Source organism: Carassius auratus, chromosome 29 (genome assembly GCF_003368295.1).
Source record: "Carassius auratus strain Wakin chromosome 29, ASM336829v1, whole genome shotgun sequence".
NCBI lineage: Eukaryota > Metazoa > Chordata > Actinopteri > Cypriniformes > Cyprinidae > Carassius > Carassius auratus.
The window spans coordinates 12,718,624-12,741,420 of record NC_039271.1 but is presented as its reverse complement, the minus strand read 5'-3'; the positions used below and the strand labels follow the sequence as shown (position 1 = coordinate 12,741,420).

The 22,797-nt window shown below is 39.7% G+C and overlaps 1 protein-coding gene across 3 annotated transcripts; it reads left to right on the top strand.

The window, feature by feature from the left end:
- Positions 1-123: 123 nt before the first annotated feature.
- LOC113048104 (serine/threonine-protein phosphatase 6 regulatory subunit 2-like) lies at positions 124-22,579 on the top strand. Of its 3 annotated transcripts, XM_026209638.1 has the most exons (25): positions 124-431; positions 1,779-1,834; positions 2,703-2,862; positions 4,999-5,262; positions 8,286-8,472; positions 8,596-8,733; positions 10,783-10,848; positions 10,962-11,074; positions 11,191-11,304; positions 11,432-11,558; positions 12,245-12,397; positions 12,519-12,749; positions 14,229-14,293; positions 14,454-14,569; positions 14,675-14,760; positions 15,125-15,205; positions 15,318-15,415; positions 15,571-15,628; positions 15,717-15,844; positions 15,926-16,065; positions 16,146-16,281; positions 16,432-16,484; positions 18,123-18,297; positions 19,497-19,598; positions 19,688-22,579. In XM_026209638.1, exons 4-25 carry the CDS (start codon positions 5,036-5,038, stop codon positions 19,734-19,736), a joined length of 2,643 nt encoding a protein of 880 aa, XP_026065423.1. In that variant the 5' UTR covers positions 124-431; positions 1,779-1,834; positions 2,703-2,862; positions 4,999-5,035; the 3' UTR covers positions 19,737-22,579. The 3 variants fall into 3 exon arrangements, with proteins under 3 accessions (XP_026065423.1, XP_026065424.1, XP_026065422.1); XM_026209639.1 differs by lacking the exon at positions 1,779-1,834 and having other exon boundaries at positions 11,191-11,298; XM_026209637.1 differs by lacking the exon at positions 1,779-1,834.
- The last annotated feature ends 218 nt before the right edge of the window (positions 22,580-22,797 follow it).

Below are 22,797 nucleotides of genomic sequence, written 5' to 3'. Positions count from 1 at the left end.
ATCTATGCTCGTCTGGTCAAGGCTGGTGGAATGAACGCGGCAAGGCGAGTAATTTGACAGCACGTGCACGCGCGCGTCTGTGACAGAATTTCGCCATTTTGAATATAAACACATGAACGATTTTTTTTATTTTTCGATCCCCTCCCCCCCTTCCCTCTTTTTGCTCGTGAGCGGCCGAGATAACTCTACGTAGTGATTAAGAGCGGAGCAATTTTCTAAAATTATTTATAAATACAAGACAGTGGAAAACAACTTTGGGCAGGACGATGGCTCTCGCTTTGGGCAGATAGTTGAGAGGAAAACGCTCTCGTGGCAGCTGCGGGGTTTCACAGAGCGCGCGCCGCGCGGGCCAGCAGCAGCAGCACCGCTGCACGAGCCAGACCAGCACTAACCGACAACCAGCAGCCTGTCTGAAGACACACACCGCGGGGGTAAGCGTCATGCAAAACCTGTTTACATGCGCAGATAGCACTGCCGGGGCCGATCCTCTCTGCTTTACTCAAAACCACTCTTGTTTATGAGTGTTTTACTTCGAAAATGTGTCGTTTTGATTCTCCTCAGATGGGAAGAAACTTCTGTAAGAGAGAGATTCGGCTGAAGTCAACCAGACGAGCTAGCAAACAAACAAACCGAAAACATCCCGTTCTTTAGCATTAAATGAAATCAAATGCAATTAGCATCTCTATTAACCAGTTTTGAGATAAAAACGGGTGTTTATTTGAGTCGCTTCGGTCGAGTTTGGGGTTGTTTTGTAAATACGGAAACCAATTTTGTCGCTAATATTAGCCGCTGATGCTAACAGTTGCTAGCGGGGCCCAGTTGTAAACATGCAACAGCGGAGGTTTTCTACTGAAACCGTTGAAATCATCGTCACATGTGTGCATTTGATAGTGCTCTTTTCCCGTCCCGGCTTTATAAGGTGTGAAAACGATCTGGTATGTCATTGACGTCTGTTGTAAACATTTGATTCAAATCATGTTTTCATTAGTAGCCACATGAGTAACTCCGAATCAGTTCATCCTTTCCAGCTGTTGTGTTGTAAAACACGATCGTTCACTATGACGAATGCAATCCAGTCTGAAGTTTTGTAATGCTTGAACCCCCCTCTGGGCGTCCAGGGGTCGGGACAAGAGGCAGCTTCTGGACAGTTGAGCAATCAGTGCCAGTTTATCTGACCTCAGCTGCTGTCAGAGATCTCATGCAACATCCCCGCTCGTGTCTGTTGTTTGTGGCAGCTCGTATTGTGTGCAGATGCGGCTGCCTGCTACTATTTTTGATGATTTGCTTTCCTGTGTAGAGTTCATTGAGGATTTCTTCACTTTTTATTGTCCCACTAAGCTCTGCACGTACACAGTCATTACCGCATAAAAGAAGGAAACAAGTCCCATTTGCTTTTATTTTCTTCTTTTTTTTTGGCCACTTAGAAAAAAAGAAGTACTTCAGCTTGCACATCTTCAGATCAATGATAGATATTCTTTCCGGTATGTCCTCTCTGTATCATTTGTCATCAAATGAGTATGTAGTTACCAGCTACCGTTTTGAGAGTGCCATATGTACATGAGATGTGGAGTAGGTGCGCATTTCATTTAGGAAGAAAGTGCTTCAAACTTTGTTTAACTTCCTATAATTTGATCTAAAGGTCCAAAAAAAAAAGTATTAAACTTCAGGCAAAAAAGTAAACGGTCTGTATTTTATGAAGCTTTTTTTCCCCAAATAGGTTTGGGTTGGTCAGCGTGGTAAATCTTGATCTTGAACCTCTTTTTTCATCCTCCTTGCAGAATTCCAGAACACATGCAATGCGTGTATTTTGTCCGCAAAAATTCACCCCACGATGGTAAATATGATGGCACTTAAAGGAAATGTTAACCTAAAATGCTGAAAATGTACTCCCGCCTCAGGCCATCAAAGATGTCGAACAATTCGTTTATTCATTGGAACAGGTTTTGAGATCACTTGTTCACCAACGGATCCTTTGCAGTGGATGGGTGCCGTTAGAATGAGAGTTCAAACAAATGTTAAAAATAACACAACAATCCACAGAAGTCCAGATGATCAATTAACGCCTTATGAAGTCAAAAGTTGTATGTTTGTAAGAAATATATCCACCATTAAAGTGTTGTAACTTTAAACTTTCACTTTTTTGCCAAAATACGCCTTAATAGCGTCTTAATCCATAAATTCTTCCAGTAAAAAAATTCCATCCCCTGTTGTCCTTTCATATTAAAATCCACCAACATATTTGTTTAGAACTGTTTTGGACTCTCTTCACTTGTAAAGAGTGCTTATTTGTGCATATTTCTCTGTTGATTCAGGAAAGATGACTTTTGAACTGGCTTTTTTTGCTTTTGGGTTACTTGTGGATTATTGTGATGTTTTTATCAGCTGTTTGAGCTCTCGTTCTGACGGCACCCAATTGCTGCAGAGGATCCACTAGTGAGCACCTCTAGTGATGTAATGCTAAATTTCTCCAAATCTGTTCTGATGAAGAAACATGTATAGGGCTCATGAGACCTTTCATAGTTCTGATTTTAGTCTTGCACAGTATATTGTGCTTCAAGGGTCCTAAACTATATGATGCAATGTGGTTTCATACATTGATAAACTAACTTTGTATTATTTGTTCCATTAGTTCAAATTGTTTGTCACACTGTGCCTGCATTAGTATTTGAACTTTTTTTCTCTTTTTTTTTTTTTTCTTCCAGAGTCAGTCCGTCTGAGACGTGTATTCGAGGAAGGCCTGGTGGGAAGTGGACCTCATGCAGATTAATGCTAGGTCATTCTGTGCTGTCTGCATTCTGCCACTCAAATGCCTGTCTGCTTGTGGAGGAGGTGTAACTAAGGATTCACACGTTTCATCAGCTGGTAAAAAGATATTCATTTAACAAAAGCTATTAATGTTCCTGAAGAGTCTTTTACATAGGCTTACTAACAGATCGCATCTCTTTGAGCAAGCAAAGCCTACCTGGCTGTGTGAAATCAATGTATCTCCCAGGGTGTTATGCGTGGGCACCAGTCATGTTGTGGGAAAGGTCTGCTTTGTTCATGACCAGAGTTGTTAGAAAATCTTCACAGCCCAGGTGACTTCAATCAGTACTGAAAGCAGGAAAGATGCTCTTCGTGTTCCAGTTGCTTAATGTTTTGTTTCGAGTGGGATGTGTTAGTTGGATGCTTTAAAGGTCCATCAATTATTATTATCCGCTTCCTTGTTTTTATGTTCTCCAGATTCTCTTTCATCTGTTAGTTCTGCTTTCCATCACTATTAGTGCACCCCCCCCCAGCACCACTCAATAGCTTTGTTCCAAAAACTATTAGGTTGCCTACATAGACAGCCGCTTTTAAGACAGCTCCCTAACCATTATGGAACTTCATAAGTGGTTCAGAGCCCACAAGGAATTTCAACAAACTTTCAGGGGGCATTCAAGATGACTACAATATGACTTAAATTGATAAATTATTATTACAATTTTACAATCATCTAATTCTAAATAAATAAAATAATTTTTTTTTTTTAAATGGGCATGGATTAGTAGTAAATTTCCATCACCTGCTGTCAGATTTAGCAGCATCCTCTACACCCATTCACAATGCCGTTGTTCACTGACGATGAGGCAAAATCGCGTTCATAATTGCAGATGAATCACATTTTATTTCAACCTCGATATCATCTGGCTTGTCAGTGAACTACGGCTCTGTGTAGTGAATGATGTCATACACTCGCCCCCGATCAAGACCGAGACCCTCCCATCGTTTCTTTCAGTGTTGAAATAAATACTATTTGGCTTGCTACCGAGTCAGATAACAGACCAATTAACTAGCTAACGTCAACTAGTTTCCTCCCTCACGTTACTTCACAGAGCTAGGAATAGCAGACTAAAGTACGAACTGTATTTTTCTGCGAATTAGTACAATACTTAAATTTAGCTGATATCACATCTTATACTTTTAAGCCTCCTGGCATTGTTTACATCTGTTAAAAATCACAACATTTAAAAAACCAAAAACTAACTTTGCCACTGTTTGAGTCTTGTAAGAAGGGACTGTGTGTGTGTGTGTGTGTGTGTGTGTGTGTGTGTGTGTGTGTGAGTGTGAGAGAGACACACACTCTCTCTTTCTTTGTGTGTGCACATCCCTGTACCTCACCGCTCCAAACTTAATCCAGGAAAGGTGAACATTCCTTGGACTGATAGAGGAATTTGTAGAAAGTGAGAATGTCTCCAAAAACCTTGTTGAGCTGCAGGTTTAATGACTGCATTTTTTAATGTATCTAATTTTTTTTTACAAAAAGTATGTTTTGATTTATGTTTTCGATTGAGCTGCTGGTTTAGGCTCACTTAAGTGACTGCACTTAATTTAATTAAGAAAATCAGTTGATTTATTTTAATTATTTACTGTTCCAAAATGTTATACGCTTCTTAAAAATAAAATGTATTGTGTTCAGTGGAAAATAAAACAAGTTGTTGTTTTTTACCCAGACATTTAAAAATAACACATTTTAGAGCTGTAAACTGTGAAACCATGATATTTTTTTTTATCTAAGGTTATCATACCGTCAGAATCTCATACTGGCCCATGCATACCTTGAACACACACCTGGAGCAGTGGGTGGTGTGCTGTGGCACCCGAGGAGCAGTTGGGGGTTTGGTGCCTTGCTCAAGGGTTGTGGTATTAAGGGTCATCCACTCCACCACTGACAATTTCTGATGATACCGAGTATTGAATCTGTGACTTTTGGGTTACAAGTCCAACTCTCTAACCATTAGGCCATGATATCAAGTTATCTTTGAATTTTGTGTTGGACAACGAGACATTTGAGTCAAAAAGCTTAAGCACTTCTTCTTGCCTGCATTTTGTTCAATGCGTCAACCACCTTGGATTTTTTTTTTGTTGTGTTTATTGTTTTCATTCATAGTCTGGGATTGCCTTCTCTGCAATAGATATTTTATTTTAAAAGAAATATTCTGTGCCTTTTTTTTTTTTTTATTCATGTCTTCTCTTTAGGCCTGGGCTTCCTGCTGCAGCAGCAACCGCCGCCATCATGTTCTGGAAGTTTGACCTGAACAACACCTCCCATATCGACCAGCTGCTGGATCGAGAGGGAGTTACTCTGAGGGAGTTGATGGAAGAGGAGGATGTCCTGCAGGAGTGCAAAGCACAGAACCGCAAACTCCTGCTCTTCCTCTCCAAGGATCACTGTATGCAGGAGCTGGTCACCCTTATTACAGAGGAGCCCCCTGCTGACCTGGAAGAGAAAACTCGCTTCAAGTAAGACAGAGATATGGCTGTGCGCCTTCTTTTTGCTAGTTTTGACCAACAAGACAGCACATTAAGGGTTTCTTCACTGCAAATAACCAATTACTTACATGTAAATATAGCTGGCAGTAAAAAGTATTCCGACTGCTACTGAGAATTGCAGAATTATGACGGGTATGGCATATGTGGTGTTCATTGGTAGACCCTGCATGCTTTGAGCTCTTGGTTACGGGAGGACTAATAAAACTGACAGTGCAGATTTAGAAGTGGAGAGGTGTGCATTTTAAAATGGCAAATGAAGGGGATGATGCAGAGGAACAGAGGAAATGTTTGCGTTGAAAGGTGATGTGTAACAACTAGGGTTGGGTACCAAAACCCATTGCCACTTTGGTACCTATGTAACGGGTATGTACTAGAACTGAATCAGAATGCAGATTTCAGTGCTACTTAAATTCCTGAGTGATCGGTTGAAAATAATTGTCCTGGTTCTCCAAAATGGATGTAAGAAGCATGGGTATTTTTAGCGGGGTTATGGCGATAAGTGCTGTACACCATAGTAAGTAGGGTTGGGAACCGAGAACCGGTTTTGAAAATAACCGGAACCGTGAGTAATTTACCAGCAGCCATGTCACCCTGTAGCCCAGGACCGGTTTCCCACTGAAGCTAAGCAGGGGTTGAGCCTGGTCAGTACCTGGATGGGAGACCTCCTGGGAAAACTAGGTTGCTGCTGGAAGAGGTGCTAGGTATGCCAGCAGGGGGTGCTCACCCTGAGGTCTGTGTGGGTCCTAGCGCCCCAGTGTAGTGATGGGGACACTATACTGTCAACAAGCACCGTCCTTCGGATGAGACGTTAAACCGAGGTCCTGGCTCTCTGTGGTCTTTAAAAATGGGTGCCGTCGCATCATCCAGGTGGATGCTGCACACTGGTGGTGGATGAGGAGATACCCCCTGACTATGTAAAGCACATTGAGTGCTTAGAAAAAGCGCTATATAAATGTAAGGAATTATTATTATTGTTATTTCTAAGTTTCAGTTCCGAAAATGGTTCTGGTGGGACACGTGACCAAGCACTGTGAGCAGCCTTTATCCACTGGTGTTCTGACAATTCGGCATTTCCCGTAAAGGATGTCACAAAGCAAATAACAGAAACGTTGTTTTGTCTGACTGTACATGTACTGGGAGCACGCAGCACCTGCCGCCACTAAATTACATTATATTTGTCCCATATTGTCAGTAATATACATTCTGACTTCAACTTGGTGCACTATTTCTAACAATACCCAACCCTACTTATGAAGATCCGTATAGTGTAATATGTTGCATATTGCCATTGTCAACCTTTAAATTAAGCCGCAAGTAAGTTATAAACAGTATTGATTGAGTATTGTGCATTTTTCCTTAACACCATTCACTTTATAGTTTTTTAATAGAACCGGAACCGGACAATTTCTAATGATTCCCAACCCTACAAGTAACAACTCTTGCATCCTGCAACTTTTGTGTTTCAAATCAGAGTTGCTGTGTTTGTGAGGGTTGTGGTGTTCAACATAAAATATATGAAAAACACATTTTCTGAAGGCTTGAAGTTTTGGCGCTCTGTTGGGACCAAATGGTTAGAGAGAGAGAGAGAGAGAGAGAGAGAGAGAGATTACAGTTCATTTAAAATAAATCATTTGGTTCTTGTGTGTAGGAAGCAGAATAATTTGTCTTGAAATGTGCAAGCGGATTCACTCAAAATGTCTTTTCTCTCTGAGGATTGTGAAATGGTATTACATTGATTGATATGTGTTCACAGCTGCACTGATCCAGATTTTTGGTTTGGTGATATTTTTGTCAAATGTAGAATCATACATTAGAATAAAAGGCACTGAAGCAGAGCTTATTACCCTCTTTTGTTGCACAGTTGACTAATATTTACTATAATGCTATCTGAGTGACAGAATATAAGTAGTGCTACAGAGTAGGGGTGTGGCATATACCATCCACGATAATACCAGTATACATTTTTACATGATAAAAAAAAAAAGTGTCATATCACAATATCAATAATATAGCGACGTGATGACGTATGGTGGCTATACGTTCCCTAGCACGCACAACAACAACACCACAAACCCAACAGGTCTGTTCTACTTGAAGCAGCGCTGCGCTGACTGATCGGGGTATGTCAAGGCCAGCGTAAAGGAGACGGTCACGAAAGCTTATAAATTGCACGAGTTTTAAGCCTTGCTAATTTAAACATTTAAACCAGTTTAAAGCATTCAAAATGGAAGATGCGGAAAAACTCGACAGAGTTCGCGAACCGAGCCGTGCAAACACCAAACAGAGCTCTTCTCTTCCTCCCGTGCCTGAATGAACTAATACACTTGCCAGTTTAAACCTACAAGCACAAAAATACATGAAAAGTTTTATTCAGCACCTGCGCGCTGTTCGGTGAAACTAGGGTCGGGCCGAAAGACGATGCCATTTGCACAATTGCTATTTACACAATTTCAAACAGGGCCCAGCTACTTGCACTAGAGCCCCAAAAACCCCAGCTACAGCCCTGTACACCAATCTGTCTGCTTCGAGTCGAACACACAGCTGCTGCTGCTGCTGCCACTTTGACAATAGATTTACACTTCAAATTAGGTAGTCTGTCATCGATGACAGTAGCTCATTGGAAAAGGATTGAAAATGCCTTTCATTTTGTTTGCACTAATAAATGCTGCTGCCTGCCAGCTGCAATAACCAATAAAACGTTGTTCCATGTTTTTCTTTTCGATATTGTCATAAATATCGTTATTGCAAATATTCTTGAAATATCGTGATATAATTTTGAGGCTATATCACCCACCCCTACTACAGAGCAAATTAGTTTCATTTGAAATGCCTTCTTGGAAACTCAGAAAGTGGCTTTGTTTGTAATGCTAAAGTCCAAGTCACCATAGACTGTTTTGGCACGTTGCATTTGTTTTTTGATAGTGTTGCCAGTTGTCACATGTAACGTGTAACTACTGTATGATAGAGTTTTTCTTTGGGTGCTGTTTATCCAGGTTTCCAAACATTGCCTGTGAGCTCCTGACCTCTGATGTGGCTCTTATCAATGATAAGCTGGGTGGAGATGAATCCCTTTTGGAGAAGCTCTACCACTTTCTGGAGCAGGAGCCACCCCTCAATCCCCTGCTGGCGTCTTTCTTCAGCAAAACCATTGGCAACTTGATTGCACGTAAAACAGACCAGGTATGCACAACTGATCCATACAGCTCAGAATATGAATGCACTCACCAAATGGCAAAAAGGAGATATGGGGGGTTATTTGTCTGATTTGTATAGTTAGTAAGTTGTCTGTCATTGTACACGCAGGTAATCTCTTTCCTAAGGAAAAAACACAACTTCATCAGTCTGGTGCTGAATCACATTGATGCCTCGGCCATGATGGATCTTTTGCTGCGCCTCATCAGCTGTGTAGAGCCTGCCCTCTTGAGGATGGAGGTCCTCAATGTAAGCAAACTAATAAATTATACATTAAAGGGTACATAACATACACAGTTTCACCTAATCTCATGTTAATCTTGAGTATCTATAGAGTAGTACTGCATACTTCATATATCCAAAAAGTCGGTAGCACTTTATTTTAAAGTCCTGTTCCTCATGTACATACTATGTACATATTATTGTAATTACAATAACTATTTAATAACTAGGTACTAACCCTGAACCTACCCCTAAACCTAACCCCTACCCCATGTAGTTACCTTGTGTTACCAGAACTTTCTTAGATAAATACACTGTAAGTACACTTTAAGTACATGTTAGTACACATACTGTAAAATAAAGTGCAACCAAAAGGTCTTTAGTTTTATCATATTTCTAAAAGAAAAATGCAGCTTTCCGATTCTTTTCTGTGCCGTGAGCGGAGCTATAATACTGATGTTTCGTGTTGTTTGCATAAACATATATTCACTTACGTGCTGATTTCCAACAACATACAGAAATCTGATGCAATTGTACTTGCATGAATGGAGTCTTTTATCACAGGGATGGCTCCATGTTTTAATATCAAACGATGTGCAAATCCAGCGTCGACTTTGGTTTGTTTATAAAACATTCTTGATACACTTGATACACTCCGTTGCTGCCCCAGAAAAACAAACTGCATCCACTGTCCATGTAACGCTGGGTTCTTGGGGAAGCTGAACACGGTAAACATTCCCTCACATCCAAAAATGCACTTATTTGGAGGCATTCTCGAACAAATCCTATGCAGCGCTGGCAACGATTTCAAAGCGCGTTGATGTCTCGGTCTCCTCTGGTCAACGTGTGCACGGGCGCACTTTTCCGAGAGAAATGCTCATTTAAGGAGTTCCGTTCTCGTCTACGTCATTAGATCCACGATTGAAAAATAAACAGCCGAAACTTGTACCAACCCGGAAGTAAGATTTTCGGCACAGAAATTCTCACATTCTTCTAAAATATTTTTTTTAACTTTGGCCATGTTTAGCATGAGAATCCATCTCTTAACACTGTGAACAACTCTGAATACATGAAACACCATTGTAACCCCCCTTTAATAACTGATTCAGCTGCTTAAGTACGTATATTTTATTTATATAGCACATTTAAAACTGCAGTCGGTAACTTTTGACGCTCTAGCGGTTAATAAACAGAACTGCTTGCGTCTTGTGGAAGAACATCGTAGCCGGAACTACTACTCTCTGTTTATGTCTATGAAGAATCACAAAGTTACTGGGTTACTCCGCCGCGGTACCCCCGAAGCAATCTAAAATAGTCTGAATATAAACACTTATTATAGGTGTACCCTAGTGATTCAGGACAAGCTAAAAACACGGTTTGGAAAATGGATTCATGGTGTACTCGCTTATTATATACATTTTTTCTACATTTTCGACACAAACAAAGTTACGGACCGCAGCTCTGATTGGTTGTTTCTTAACAGGAGCAATGTATTTCTGCAAATGGCAATAGGACCACTGGGAGGAGCCAGAGGAGCTTGATTTTTTTCACAGATTATCTGTCTCATATTCTACTGTCAGGACATAATGACAGGTTTAACAAATATGTAAAAAATATATTTTTACAAAAGTTACCTACTGCAGCTTTAAACATAACACAGCTATCCAATGTGCTGAACAGAGTAAAGGAAAGCTAAATAAATAAAAATGGTAATAGAAGGTGCAAGATGGATGACTAGAGACAGTTGGTTCCAAAAACGGGGGCGGCAACAGAAAAAGCTCCCTTAGTTTTTAAATGGGAATGAGGGACAAATAAAAAAAAGACCTGTCAGAAGATCTTAAAAATCTGTTAGATGAGAAGAGGTAAGAAGGTCTTAAAGTTAGGAGGGGGCTTGATCATTAATGGATTTAAAAACCAACAAAATGGACCAGAAGCTATTAAAGCGAAGCTAAAATGGGGTGCTTAAATGAGACATTGACCTGCATTTAGTCTGACTGTTATCTTTCAAGCCCTGGCTGAATCCCCACTACTCATTACGGGGCTGTGATTCTGATCTGTGAATGAATGTATTTGCAGTGGCTGAATGAAGAGAGACTCATCCAGAGACTCACAGAGCTCATGCACACAGGCAGAGATGAAGAGGTACAAAATATCACTCGCTCTGCTGAACCTTTCACCTCCAGCCCACATGATTTCAGTTACTGAAGTTTTAAAAAAGGACTGAGGACATTCTTTTCCACTTTGTTGTTCTGCAGAGACAATCTAATGCATCCCAGACTCTTTGTGATATCATTCGACTTAGTCGAGACCAGGCCAATCAGCTGTCAGAGGTCACTGAACCAGACCCCTTACTCGCTGTATTAGAGTCGTAAGTGCCTCATTTGATTATCTAAGATCACAGTTGTGCAATGTAATGAGCCATTTGTTTTTGTATATAAAAAGGCTGTTTTTGTTTATTATCCATGCATGCTTATGTCTTTGTAGTCAGGAGAATGTGGCAGAGCTTTTGAAGAACATGTTCGAAGGGGAAAGGACTGAAGCATCTGTCGTCAATGGAACACAAGTGCTTCTTACGTTACTGGAGACCCGAAGGTCAGGGTGAGTTCATCCATTATGGGGCATAATTAATCCTAAAATAAAAAGTCATGCCTGGATGCTTGCTGTTCTTCCTCCTTTTTTAACTCTTACTTTGACCTTCTGTTATCTCTGTGTCTGATGTTGTTAGGCTGGAGGGTCTGATGGACCTGTATTCTCAGGGATGTGAAAGGTCTTACACTGTCAACAGCAGTATTTTACGTGCTATTGAGCCTCATCTAAAGGACTTCCAGCAGCTCCTGCTGAACCCTCCTACGGTACCAACACACACACACGCAACTAAACTCCCTTTGGGCATACATGTAATCTCAGGGCTTTGAACCATTTGTTCTAATTTTGTTTGTGTGTTCAATTAAAGTTTGTTGCTCTGTTTCCATACTTAAGCTGCCTTGCTGAGTGCATAACTGAAATAAAACCTCATAAGTCACTGTTTTGGAATACATTACATTGGTGACAACCCTGTGTCACTTAAATAGTACTCTTCACAAGAAGCTCATTGAGAAACTCTGATGTTTCTAAGCTAGCAAAATACTTCCAGGGTTGCCAACTCTTACGCATCTGGCGTGACACTCACGCTTTCAGCATCAATCTCACGCTGAAGTCCAAGCCTGAGTGTCACGCCAGATGCGTGAGAGTTGGCAACCCTGTACTTCATGAGGTCTCAAAATGCATGGCACACTCAATTATTTGAAGGAATGGACATTTTTTTCAGGCAAGTCTGTATGAAAAGAATTCACCATATATGTAAATGTAAATATTGCCGCTGAACGTTTTGGAAGAGCCTTCGGGAGCATAATTTTAATGTTGCCATAAAGGGTGTCAGTGTTTGTTGGCAGCACAATGAGTTCTGGAACAGAGCTTCAGTCTTCACAATCATTGTGCAATGCTGAGATTGATAGCCCTCTAACAATGTGTCAATCTCCTTACATTTGCTGTGGAACAGAGAAGTGCAATACTCACTACAGTGGGCGTCCTGGAGCAGCCCCTGGGGAGCGCCCGCCTTCATGTGGCCAAACTGGTGGCTTCTCTTTTGCAGACTTGTGACCTCAGCATCTGCCAAGAGATCTGCAGACTCAACACCATGGACCTGCTGTTGGTAAATCACTTGCGCACACGCATCAAATATTGCAGACTCAACACTATGAGCTGGCTGTGGGTGGGCGATCTCGCTTTTCATCATTTTTGTTTCTGTCCTCTCTACCGCTTTCTGGTTGCAGGATTTATTCTTTAAATACACCTGGAATAATTTCTTGCACTTGCAAGTGGAACTGTGTGTGGCATCCATCCTGAACCACTCTGCCCATGCAGACCACCAGAACTCAGGTCTGCAGAACCACGAGGAGAGACCAGCTACAGGCACAGGCAGCCAAGTGGAGGAGGGAACACCGGGCCAGAACAGCACCTCAGACCCAGCAAACACACCTATTCAAGATGCTCTCGTTGCCAATGTATGTCCTCTGCTTTAGATCATATGTGTTTTTGATCATGACCACTTCCTTTTAGTGCCTGTTGTCATATTGGCTTAAGGAAACAATGTAGGGGGCCTTGTTAGTGGTGGTCATGAATGCATGCACCACTTTCAATACTTAACACTAGGGTTGGGTACCAAAACCTGGTGCCCGTATGCCACCGGTACCTATGTAAACGGTACGAACCGAACTTAAATATCTGAGCGATTGATTGAAATATTTGTCCTGGTTTTCCGAAATGTACGCAAGAAGCATGGGGGTCGCTGTGCAGTTCTTTGACATAAAAACAGTTTACAAAAGGTCTTAGGCACGTTAGTACTTTCACCCCAAAGAATAGTGTTCGGCAAGTTATTTATGTATTTTGCTCTAGTGTGTCAGTAGAAAATATCAGTTTACATTTCCAGAAATTAATTTTGCCATTTAATGTTAATAATAATCTAGTAAGATTTTTGAATGCACAAGCAGTCTGACAACAGACAGAGCTCCACATGGAGATCTGATCTCACCCTCATTGAATCTGTCTGTGATTACATGCAGTTAACAAACACCCAAAACAACAACTAGCAACACTTGTCTGAGGCTGCAGAGAAGGTCTATGCTGAGAGAGAGATGGCTCAAACCTTCTTCTTTCCTCTCTTCCTCCACTGGGCTTTCTTGATGGCTCTTTTAGCTGGTTTCCTCTCTGGAGGAGCCAATGAATGAGGAGATAATTGTTCATCAGCAAACGGGTATCAGGTGCCAGTAATCAGCTCCTATTAGAGCAGCAGCACAGGAGAGAAAAAAAAAACTGAACCCAGAACAGTACAAATTATGTCACAGGACATAACATTTCCACAAAAATATTAAGCCGCCATTATTATTACCAATGTTTGATAAAGCACCAAATTAGTCTTGTGACACTGAAGATTGGAGTAATGGCTACTGAAAATTCAGCTTTATCATCATAGGAATAAATACATTATATATATATATATATATATATATATATATATATATATATATATATATATATATATAAAAATAAAATAGTTATTTTAAATTGCAATATTATTTTACAATATTACTGTTAATGCTGTATTTTTTTATTTTATTTTTTTATTAAATGCAGCCATGCTGAGAAAAAAAAAAGACTTGAACACTGTTCAAAAGCGTGAAAAAGATCTTAGTGAATTTTGAACAATAATGTATTGAGCTTACTTTGGTTCAGGAATTTGAACAAACCACTGAGCCTAAGTATTGAAATTTGACCCGTGATTCCTCCCCCACCATTTGTGCCACAGAAATGAATGATAGCTCATAACTCCTGAGTAGTTTCCTGAGTAGAGGTCAGTTTTATTTGCTGCCTTATGTTCTCTTATCTCTTTTTTCTCTCTCTTTTTTTGGCTGTCCTTTTACCTACACCCTTGTGTGTTTCCTGTTGTTCATTATTCTCAATCTTTGGCTGTTTTGTTTCCTCAGCTCTTTCAGCATTGCCGGCTGGTGCAAAGGATTCTGGATGCTTGGGAGGAAAATGACAAAATCCAGTAAGAGCCTCTCATCTATTTGCTGTCATTGATTTCTAAGCAGTGGGTCTCTAACACATGTGTGATATTCCCATGAAGCTCATTTTGATATCCTTTGTTGTGTCAGTATCTGTTAGTTTCTGCTGTTGGCTGATTGTAGTTTCTCTACCTTCATCTCCAGGGCTGAAGGGGGAAGGCGGAAGGGAAATATGGGTCACCTGACAAGAATTGCAAACACTGTGGTTCAAAACCTGGAGAAGGGGCTGGTTCACTCTCAAATTAATGACCTAATTAAAGGTTTGTTGTGCATGAATATGTCACAAGAGCCACATAGTTTATAAAATAATGATGCCTGAGATAGGAGTGTGATTACTGAGATCGTAATCACTTGTATGTCCACAGAGCTGCCAGAGGACTGTAGAGGCCGCTGGGAGGGTTTTGTGGGTGAGACCCTGAGAGAGACCAACAGGAGAAACACAGTGGATCTGGTAAGGAAACATTTACACAAATGTCTTTGCATTTATTGCACAGGTGCATTATATTGGATAAGATATTTAAATGTAGTCATTGTAATGATCGTGCCTTTTTTTCTCCTTTCAAAATATGTTAAGAAAGAGTTACAAATGTGTTTACTGCAATATATGATAACAGTAAATATTTCAGAGATGCTTGGTTATTCTACCTTTTCATTAAAATATGGCCAAAATGGCTTTAAAACTGGTTCATTTTAAAGGAAATCAGTTATCAGGGTTCATTATGAGCTGTGTGTGTGTTTTGTCACTGTCACTTTCATTCTGAGAATATTACATTGTTTGATGCTGATTTCTGATTGGTTCTCATCCTGTGTTCCAGGTCAGCACCCATAACTTACACTCATCTAGTGAAGATGATGACATGGAGAGCTCTTTCTCCAATGATCTGTCCATCCAACAGGTAAGAAGCAACCAATAAATAGCCAGCACAAGTCTGCTTTAATTTCCTCACAGCTGATTGGAAAACATTTAAGCAATGTTTTTAAAAAAATTTTTTTTTTTTGTACTTTCAGGCATTCTCTGATTACCAGATTCAGCAGATGACCGCCAACTTTGTGGATCAGTTTGGTTTTAATGATGAAGAGTTTAGTGAGCATGATGAAAATATCAAGTGAGTGCTATATATCAATGTTTCTCATATCCAATGGTAGGTGTTGCCATTTATATCTGAATGCTACACAGACATAGACTGATGTGCAGTGCTGATATGTTTTTGTGGTAAAGATTGTCAGTATGATCTTTGAGAGACCTCTTTATATCTTGCAGTGCTGCGTTCGATCGAATTGCTGAAATTAACTTCAATATAGATGCAGATGATCATAGTGTAAGTGTCTGCCACTGAAACATTGTATATTATTCAAATGATGAAGGGTTTGTTTTGATGCTTTATTCGGATTGTTGTGCTCCCTTAGGCCAATGCTGCAGCTTTTGAAGCGTGTTGTAAAGAAAGAATCCAGCAGTTCGATGACTGTGAGGAAGAAGAGGATATCTGGGATGAGAAAGAAATAAACTATGCAACACAAATCAAATCCAGATCGAGGTACAGCACATTGATATGCTTGAGGAAATGGATTCTCCTGTTTTGTTCATTGAATTCACATTCTATATTTATTCCTTCCAGGTTCGGGGTGTCTCTTTCTTCAGATAATTCACCCAAGAGTGCTGTGAGGAATGGGGGTGGAGGCCGCGGGTCGGGCTCTGAGGAAGAGGATGTTGAGGAAGAGGCCAGTCCTCAGAAGTCTGCAGCAGCTCAGACTCAAAGTGAGTGCTACAACATCACCCACAACTCTGAATCTTTCAGGTGAATTTGTTCATTGAACATTATTTGGGTATGTGCACAGATCCAGGGTGGACGGCGAGTTTTGGCGAGACCGAGGTGAGCTCCTCTAGCGCCTGGGGTGGCTCCCCTCAGCAGGAAGGTGAGGGTCCGCAGGACACAAGCTGGGCAACTTTCACTGAGTTCCAGCCTTTCAGCAGGTAAAGAACACTCCACTTTAAAGAAAGTTGTATAATGCTACATACGACACTTTGTAATGTTAGTTAAAGTGAGGCTATATTGGTTGGTTTGGATGTTTGAATCATGGGAATACCTTTATCTGTGCTAATCCATTGGCTTTTACACTACAGCACAGAGTCCAGCCAGAGTGAGGGACAACCTCAACAAGGCCAAGAAAAAAAATGTGAGTATGCAGTGTTTGAGTCTGTCTGAATATTAACTCTGTTAATACACAACGTGGGAAGTAGTTGTTCACTGACACAGTTTTAACCAAGATTTATTTCTTAAATTTACCAGATGAAATGTTTAAAGTGGTACTATCTTGGGGAATCACATTTTCCTCGATCTTTAGAGTACCGTATTTTCCGGACTATAAGTCGCACTTCTTTTCATAATTTGGCTGGTCCTGCGACTTATAGTCAGGTGCAACTTATCAAAATTAATTTGACATGAACCGAGAGAAATGAACCAAGAGAAAACATTACCATCTACAGCCACATGAGGGCGCTCTATTCTGCTCTATACCGCCCTCTTGCAGCTGGAGATGGTAATGTTTTCTCTTGGTTCTAAATAAATGCGACTTATAGTCCAGTGCGACTTATGTTTTTTTCCTCGTCATGACGTATTTTTGGACTGATGCGACTTATACTTAGGTGCGACTTATAGTCCGCAAAATACGGTACTGTGAAAACATACTGTAACTTTTAGGGGTGTAAGAAAATATCGATACACGTGAGTATCGTGATATTTAGTTTGGGAATACTGTATTGATTCTCAAAAACAGAATATCAAGATTTAATAAATAAATAAAAAAGATTCATGTCAGTTGTTTGGTTTTGAGTTCATATCCTGACCGCTAGATTGCAGTCTTCATCTCTGAACTTAAACAGTGACAGGAAATACTAGCATTAAGGCACGCCACTATCATTAGCATTAATATAGTTTGCTGCCAGTAATAGAGGATGAAAGAATTCTTCCTGTTCCCGTCTCTGTGTATAAAGCTGAAGTGTGACGTCATTTGGATGTTTATGTGTTGTAACGTCCGCCCCCGGGATCGCGGCGCGGGTGGCACCTTGGTTCTGCCACTTGCCACGTCCCGTGTAAAGAGTTGGGGCAGTGCTCGCATCGCGGTCTCTGTGATCCCACACGAAACATTAATACAAACTGAAAAACCTGTGAAATCCAAGTTGAAAGCTTCTGAGAATGTTCAACATCTGTATTTATTTTATTGTTTTACCGTTTTTTTGTTTTGTTTAGGAATCTTGTAAATACTTCATTTTTCATTGATATTAAGCTGATGTAATTCTTTTGTTCTGATCAAAATGTTTTGACATTGTATGTCACAATTGTAAACTTAAACTGTGAACCTTTAAAGCAGGGTATAAGAATATATATTGTCTTTTTATAAAATACATATTATGCATATACATTTAACTAAAGAATTCTGCATGCACTTAGTTTTTTCTTCCCCTGTACCCTTACTACACAAAAAGTGTTTCAATAACGTTGAATGTTACAGGGACTGATTATTGCAAATGCAGATCACTGTGCGTTCTGGTTAAACATATTTGTTTTTGCTAAGGTTAGCTTATGGTGGTGTGTTCTTAATGACAGCTTTCCTAAAAATATATTCTGTTCCTAAAATAAAAAATAGCCCAATGCATCATTTTAAAGTCCTTGACATCAGAAACTCCAGAACATTAACAAATAACCACCTACATTTACATGGCAATGGCATGGTGCATTAATATGGATAAGGTAGATACACTAGAAAAACAAAGTTGAAATTTAGTTGTTATATTTTTATTTAATTTTTTTGCAGTGGCTGGCAGTGGTTCGGCTACTGGAGCGTGGGAAGGAAGCCCTGGGCAAAAAGTCCCTCTGGTGGCCTCAGACAGCAGCTCATCTGGAGGCTCAGACAGTGAAGAGGACCCTGGAGAAAATAAGACAGAGGGTCCCCCTAAAACACCTGCCAACCAGACAACAGCAACCATGAGGTAAGAACATGGGTGCATTACAGCAGCAATAGTGTTTTAATGTAGATACGGAAAAAAAAGGTTTCTCATGTCTTTAGCAAGGGAATAATATTCACATTTTTAATCAATGACAGAAGACCTGTAGTGTGATGATCATTTAGTTATGCTCTCTAAACAAAGCACTTAAAAGCGAGATAAATAGGCGAGATAAATACGACGGACCAGACTGAAAAGTGAATCCCATTCAGGCTCTTGCGGTCACATTTACTGTAGTTTGGCGAATTTTCACAGACAAACTTCAGTCATTTCAATAGGAATCAGTTCAGTCAGAAATTTTGTAAGGGTGATTTTGCAGGGTTTAAATTGGTTGTTGTGAATTTGAATCTGAAAATTGGATTGAAAGTGACTTTGTTGTCATGATTCATACATCGCTATACTAATGACCGTTTTTTTGTTGTTTTTTTTTGTCTATAAAATTTTGCTTGTGTGACTGCACCTTTAGAATGACACTTAATCTACTGGTCCAAAGAATTAAATCAAGTTTTGAATGATTTAAAGGGATAATTCACCCAAAAATGAAAATTTCGCCCTTGCCTTCAAGCCAGTCTAGGTGAATATTACTTTTTTTCTTTCAGATGGACAAAATCAAAGTTATATTCAAAAATGTCCTGGCTCTTCCAAGCTTTACAATGGCAGTGAATGGGGTTGAGTTTTTAAAGCCCAAAAAATTTGCATCCATTTATCAAACACTGCTCCAGGGGTTTAACAAAGATCTTCTGAAGTGAATCGATGCATTTGTGTTAGAAAAGTATCCATATGTAAAAGTTTATAAACCGTAAACTCAAGCTTCCGGAAATTGGAGATTAAAGTTTATAAAGTTTTAAATATTTATATAGTTTTAGTTTTTCATACACAAACGCATCTTTTCGCTTCACAAGTCCTTTATTAGCCTCTATGCCCCATTCAGTGCCATTTATGAAGCTCAGAAGAGCCAGGGCATTTTTTTGAAATCAACTCCAATTGAAAGAAGCTAGTCATATACACCTATAATGGATTGAGGGTGAATAAATGATGGGGTTATTTTAATTTTTGTGTGAACATTCCCTTTAATGATGAAGAGTGATCCCTGTCAGTGTCGTAATTGTGATAGCAATTTTGATTCCGTAAAGGTGTAAAAGTATTTAGTGGTAAACGTTTGTGCTGCACTCTTTTCTGTGCAGTGAGATGCCTACTGAAGCTCTGGAGAAGCTCAGCATCGCAGGCAATAGCGAGTCTTCAGCACCTACAGAAGAGTCGGATGCCACCACTGTGACGGAGATGAGGTAATAGTGAATGTGTATCAACCAGATGTTATATATGATCGATAAAAAGCGCCCTCCACCCTCTCTTACTCTCTCTGATGCCTCTACAGAGTCGAAACCCCTTCTTCAGCTGAGATCACACCTAACGGACCGGTCTGAAGGCTCTGGATAGGAGTCCGACCCACTCTCCGCCTCTTCCATTCTGAACCCCCAAACCTCAATACCACTTTTGGTGTTTAAATAAAGAATGCTGCCATGTTATTGGTCCTGGATACTGCCAATCAGCCCATAATTGGAGGAGGAAGCCAGGGGCATATAACACAAACCAGTACAGTGCTCAGAGGTGTTAGTCTTTTAATCCTTTCAACTATGTATGAGATATGCACAGTTTTAAATGTAGCAGTGACCGTGTGATTACAGGATCTGTCAGGACTTCTTTTTTCCTCGGGTTTGTGTCCCTTCCTTAATTTTTCTGGATTCGTTTTTTCGCGCTCAGCCTTGGATGGTAGGAAACAGGGATGTGAAGGTCCTAATTGGAAAGCACAGGCTCATCCTTCACGGCGTAATGTTTGGAACATCCTCATGCAAAACCGAAAGCCTTGTTGCCTGACAACAATTTACTGTATGTTGAAGCACAACTGAAATGCTCTGTAATGCTTGTCACGTTTCTGCACAGGTCGCCGCCCCGCCAAGTACACTTTGAAACATTATTATGCCCTGATCTTATTAAATCGTGTATTTGAATGTTCTGATGTGCTTTGAGGCACAAATGAATGACTTAATACTCTGACATGGTGTCCACGTTGGCACTTGTGCAGTAATGTTTAGCCATTTAATTTAAATTTGACTCATTTGGAAACTAGACCTTAATGGTGGGGGTGTACCTATTTGATTTTTGTTTTTATTTGGACTTTTTCATTGCATGCAATACGTTATTTATCATGCATATACAAGCACCTGTTTTTTTTTTTTTTTCATTCTAGGTAGGTTGTCAAGACCTTCTGATTGTATTAAATTACATTTGTCCATTTTTTTTTTTCCTCCACTCAGATCAACTAAACCGTTTCTACCTAATTTTCTAGTGCATTTTTCAAGCTTGCCAAAAATTTAATCATGGGTTTAAAGCAAAAAGCTTAAAGTAATCATAAAAACCTTTGCCTTAAGTTACAAATCCTTCAGAATCCCTGTAACAGGACAGAAGGGTTTGCCTCAAAGCAGACATGCTTGTTTTTGTCTGTTTTTAAATGTATTCTAGTCTCTAAAAAACTGGTCCCCAAAATGTTATTTGTATCCGTATCAAACACCAATGCCCAATTCCCGGAGAGGCCAAAAACTCTGTAGTATATTATACCATAAGTACTCCACAGGACAGTGTTATGCATCTTTTTTTTTTAATCAGAACTCTTGTTATATGCTGTCAGAAAGACTTTTTGAACTTGTCTCAGAACCTTCCAGTAGCCCTCGTTGGAAATAACCAAGATCAACCTCTTTTAATATTTTTATAATGATGTGATTATTTTTCCCCGCTCCAGGAATTTTTTGGCTATCACTTTTCACATGTCACATCTCTGCAAGCTTAATATGGTACCAAATCTGTTGGATTATAGGATTGGGATATTGCATTATTTATTTTGCACTTAATGTGGTGTTAGTGTGGAGAAGTGTTCTCTCATCAAGCATTGGAACGCTTTGTATTTTTTAATTTTATTTTTTTCGCTCTTCATGATCTTTGCCTCTGGAGTGTAAATTGACTCTCATTGCTTCTTATATCTATGACATGTTCAAATAGGTTTGTTTCCAAAGCCAAAAGTATGTATTTGCCTTTTTCTTCACCTGTTAAAAAAAAAAAAAATCTTTTTTTTAACTTTAACCAATATTATTTTACATATTTGTAGAGATTCTAATTTATGTGATCTTCAGCAACCAAAATATTGCTGTTCAATTCAGTTCCCGTGTCTGGACTTTCTGTACATTTACATTTGAGAGTCTGAAGCCTTGTATTCATTTATCAAGTCTGTTACACAACTATAGATCTTTAACAGATTGTTTCTGTATTATTATTTAATTTAAAAAGCAGCAAAACGTTTATTTTAATATTAATATGTCTGTCCCGGGTTCGATTCTGTTTATTACCACGTAAGATAATTTTGTCTCGTTCCTCAGATTGTACAAGAATATGTGTTCACAGTCATCCACTTACAGCATAAGTTTACTTCAAGACGTTGCTCTGGTATAAACTTTAAAATGTCCTGTTTCTGAAGTAAAGCTTTAGCCAAGTGTGATGAAACCACTTTATAGGCGCCCCTTGTGGAAGTGGAATACTTGATTGTGATTGGCCATGTGCTGTCGCGAGTACGCTCATCCGGGTAACTGAAACTGCTTACTTTACTAGAACGTAAATGGCGCCATCATGTGTCTCCGTTACCACTTGTAGAAAAAAAAAAAAATCAGGTACAGAGATTTTAAATATTTATTGTTCGCGGTTTCCCCCCCTTAATGATAAATGACGAGTTAGACCACAACCACGTATTAAATATAACACGTTTTTTATTTAATTTAAACTGAAAGAGGTCGAAATTATTCTGTGGTAACTGACAGCATCGAACCTGGAACATATTTGGGACAGCTGCCCAAGCCCCCTACAATTCTCTCCCGCGAGAACACAATGAGCTCGATTGGATTTCATGCAGTTGTAAATAGAGTTTCTATATGTCCTTGCCATAATAATGATGCTGGGTTTGAGCAGGTGGAGGGGAAGGATAAATGAATGAACAGTTCCCATGTTTCACTCGAAGCACTTCCCGCTTGTTGTCATTCGCTTTAGAGAATTAGTATAATGAGACGAGGAGTTGTTCAGAATTGAAGGGGGTCATTGATGGCATAAAAAGTAGTTCTCAGCAAATTTAACATTTGTATAGACTGGGTCTGTACATTATATTGTTGCCTACATCAGTACCTATATATTTTGATATTTTCAGAATGGAATAAACCGGTTATTGAAAGAAATGGTTTTCAGTAGTTAAGCTGGCGGAGTGAAACTTGCCGTTGCTTTCTTGTGCAGCTGTGTACTTTGAAACCTTCTCTGGTCTTTTCTTAGGGCTAATGAGAGCCGAATGGATGCCTTCCAAGAATCCACAAACTACTTTATAGACACATGTACCATTTTGGATGTGTGCATCATGCTTTGATGAGGCAGAACAGATGCTAGGGTTATTCTTGG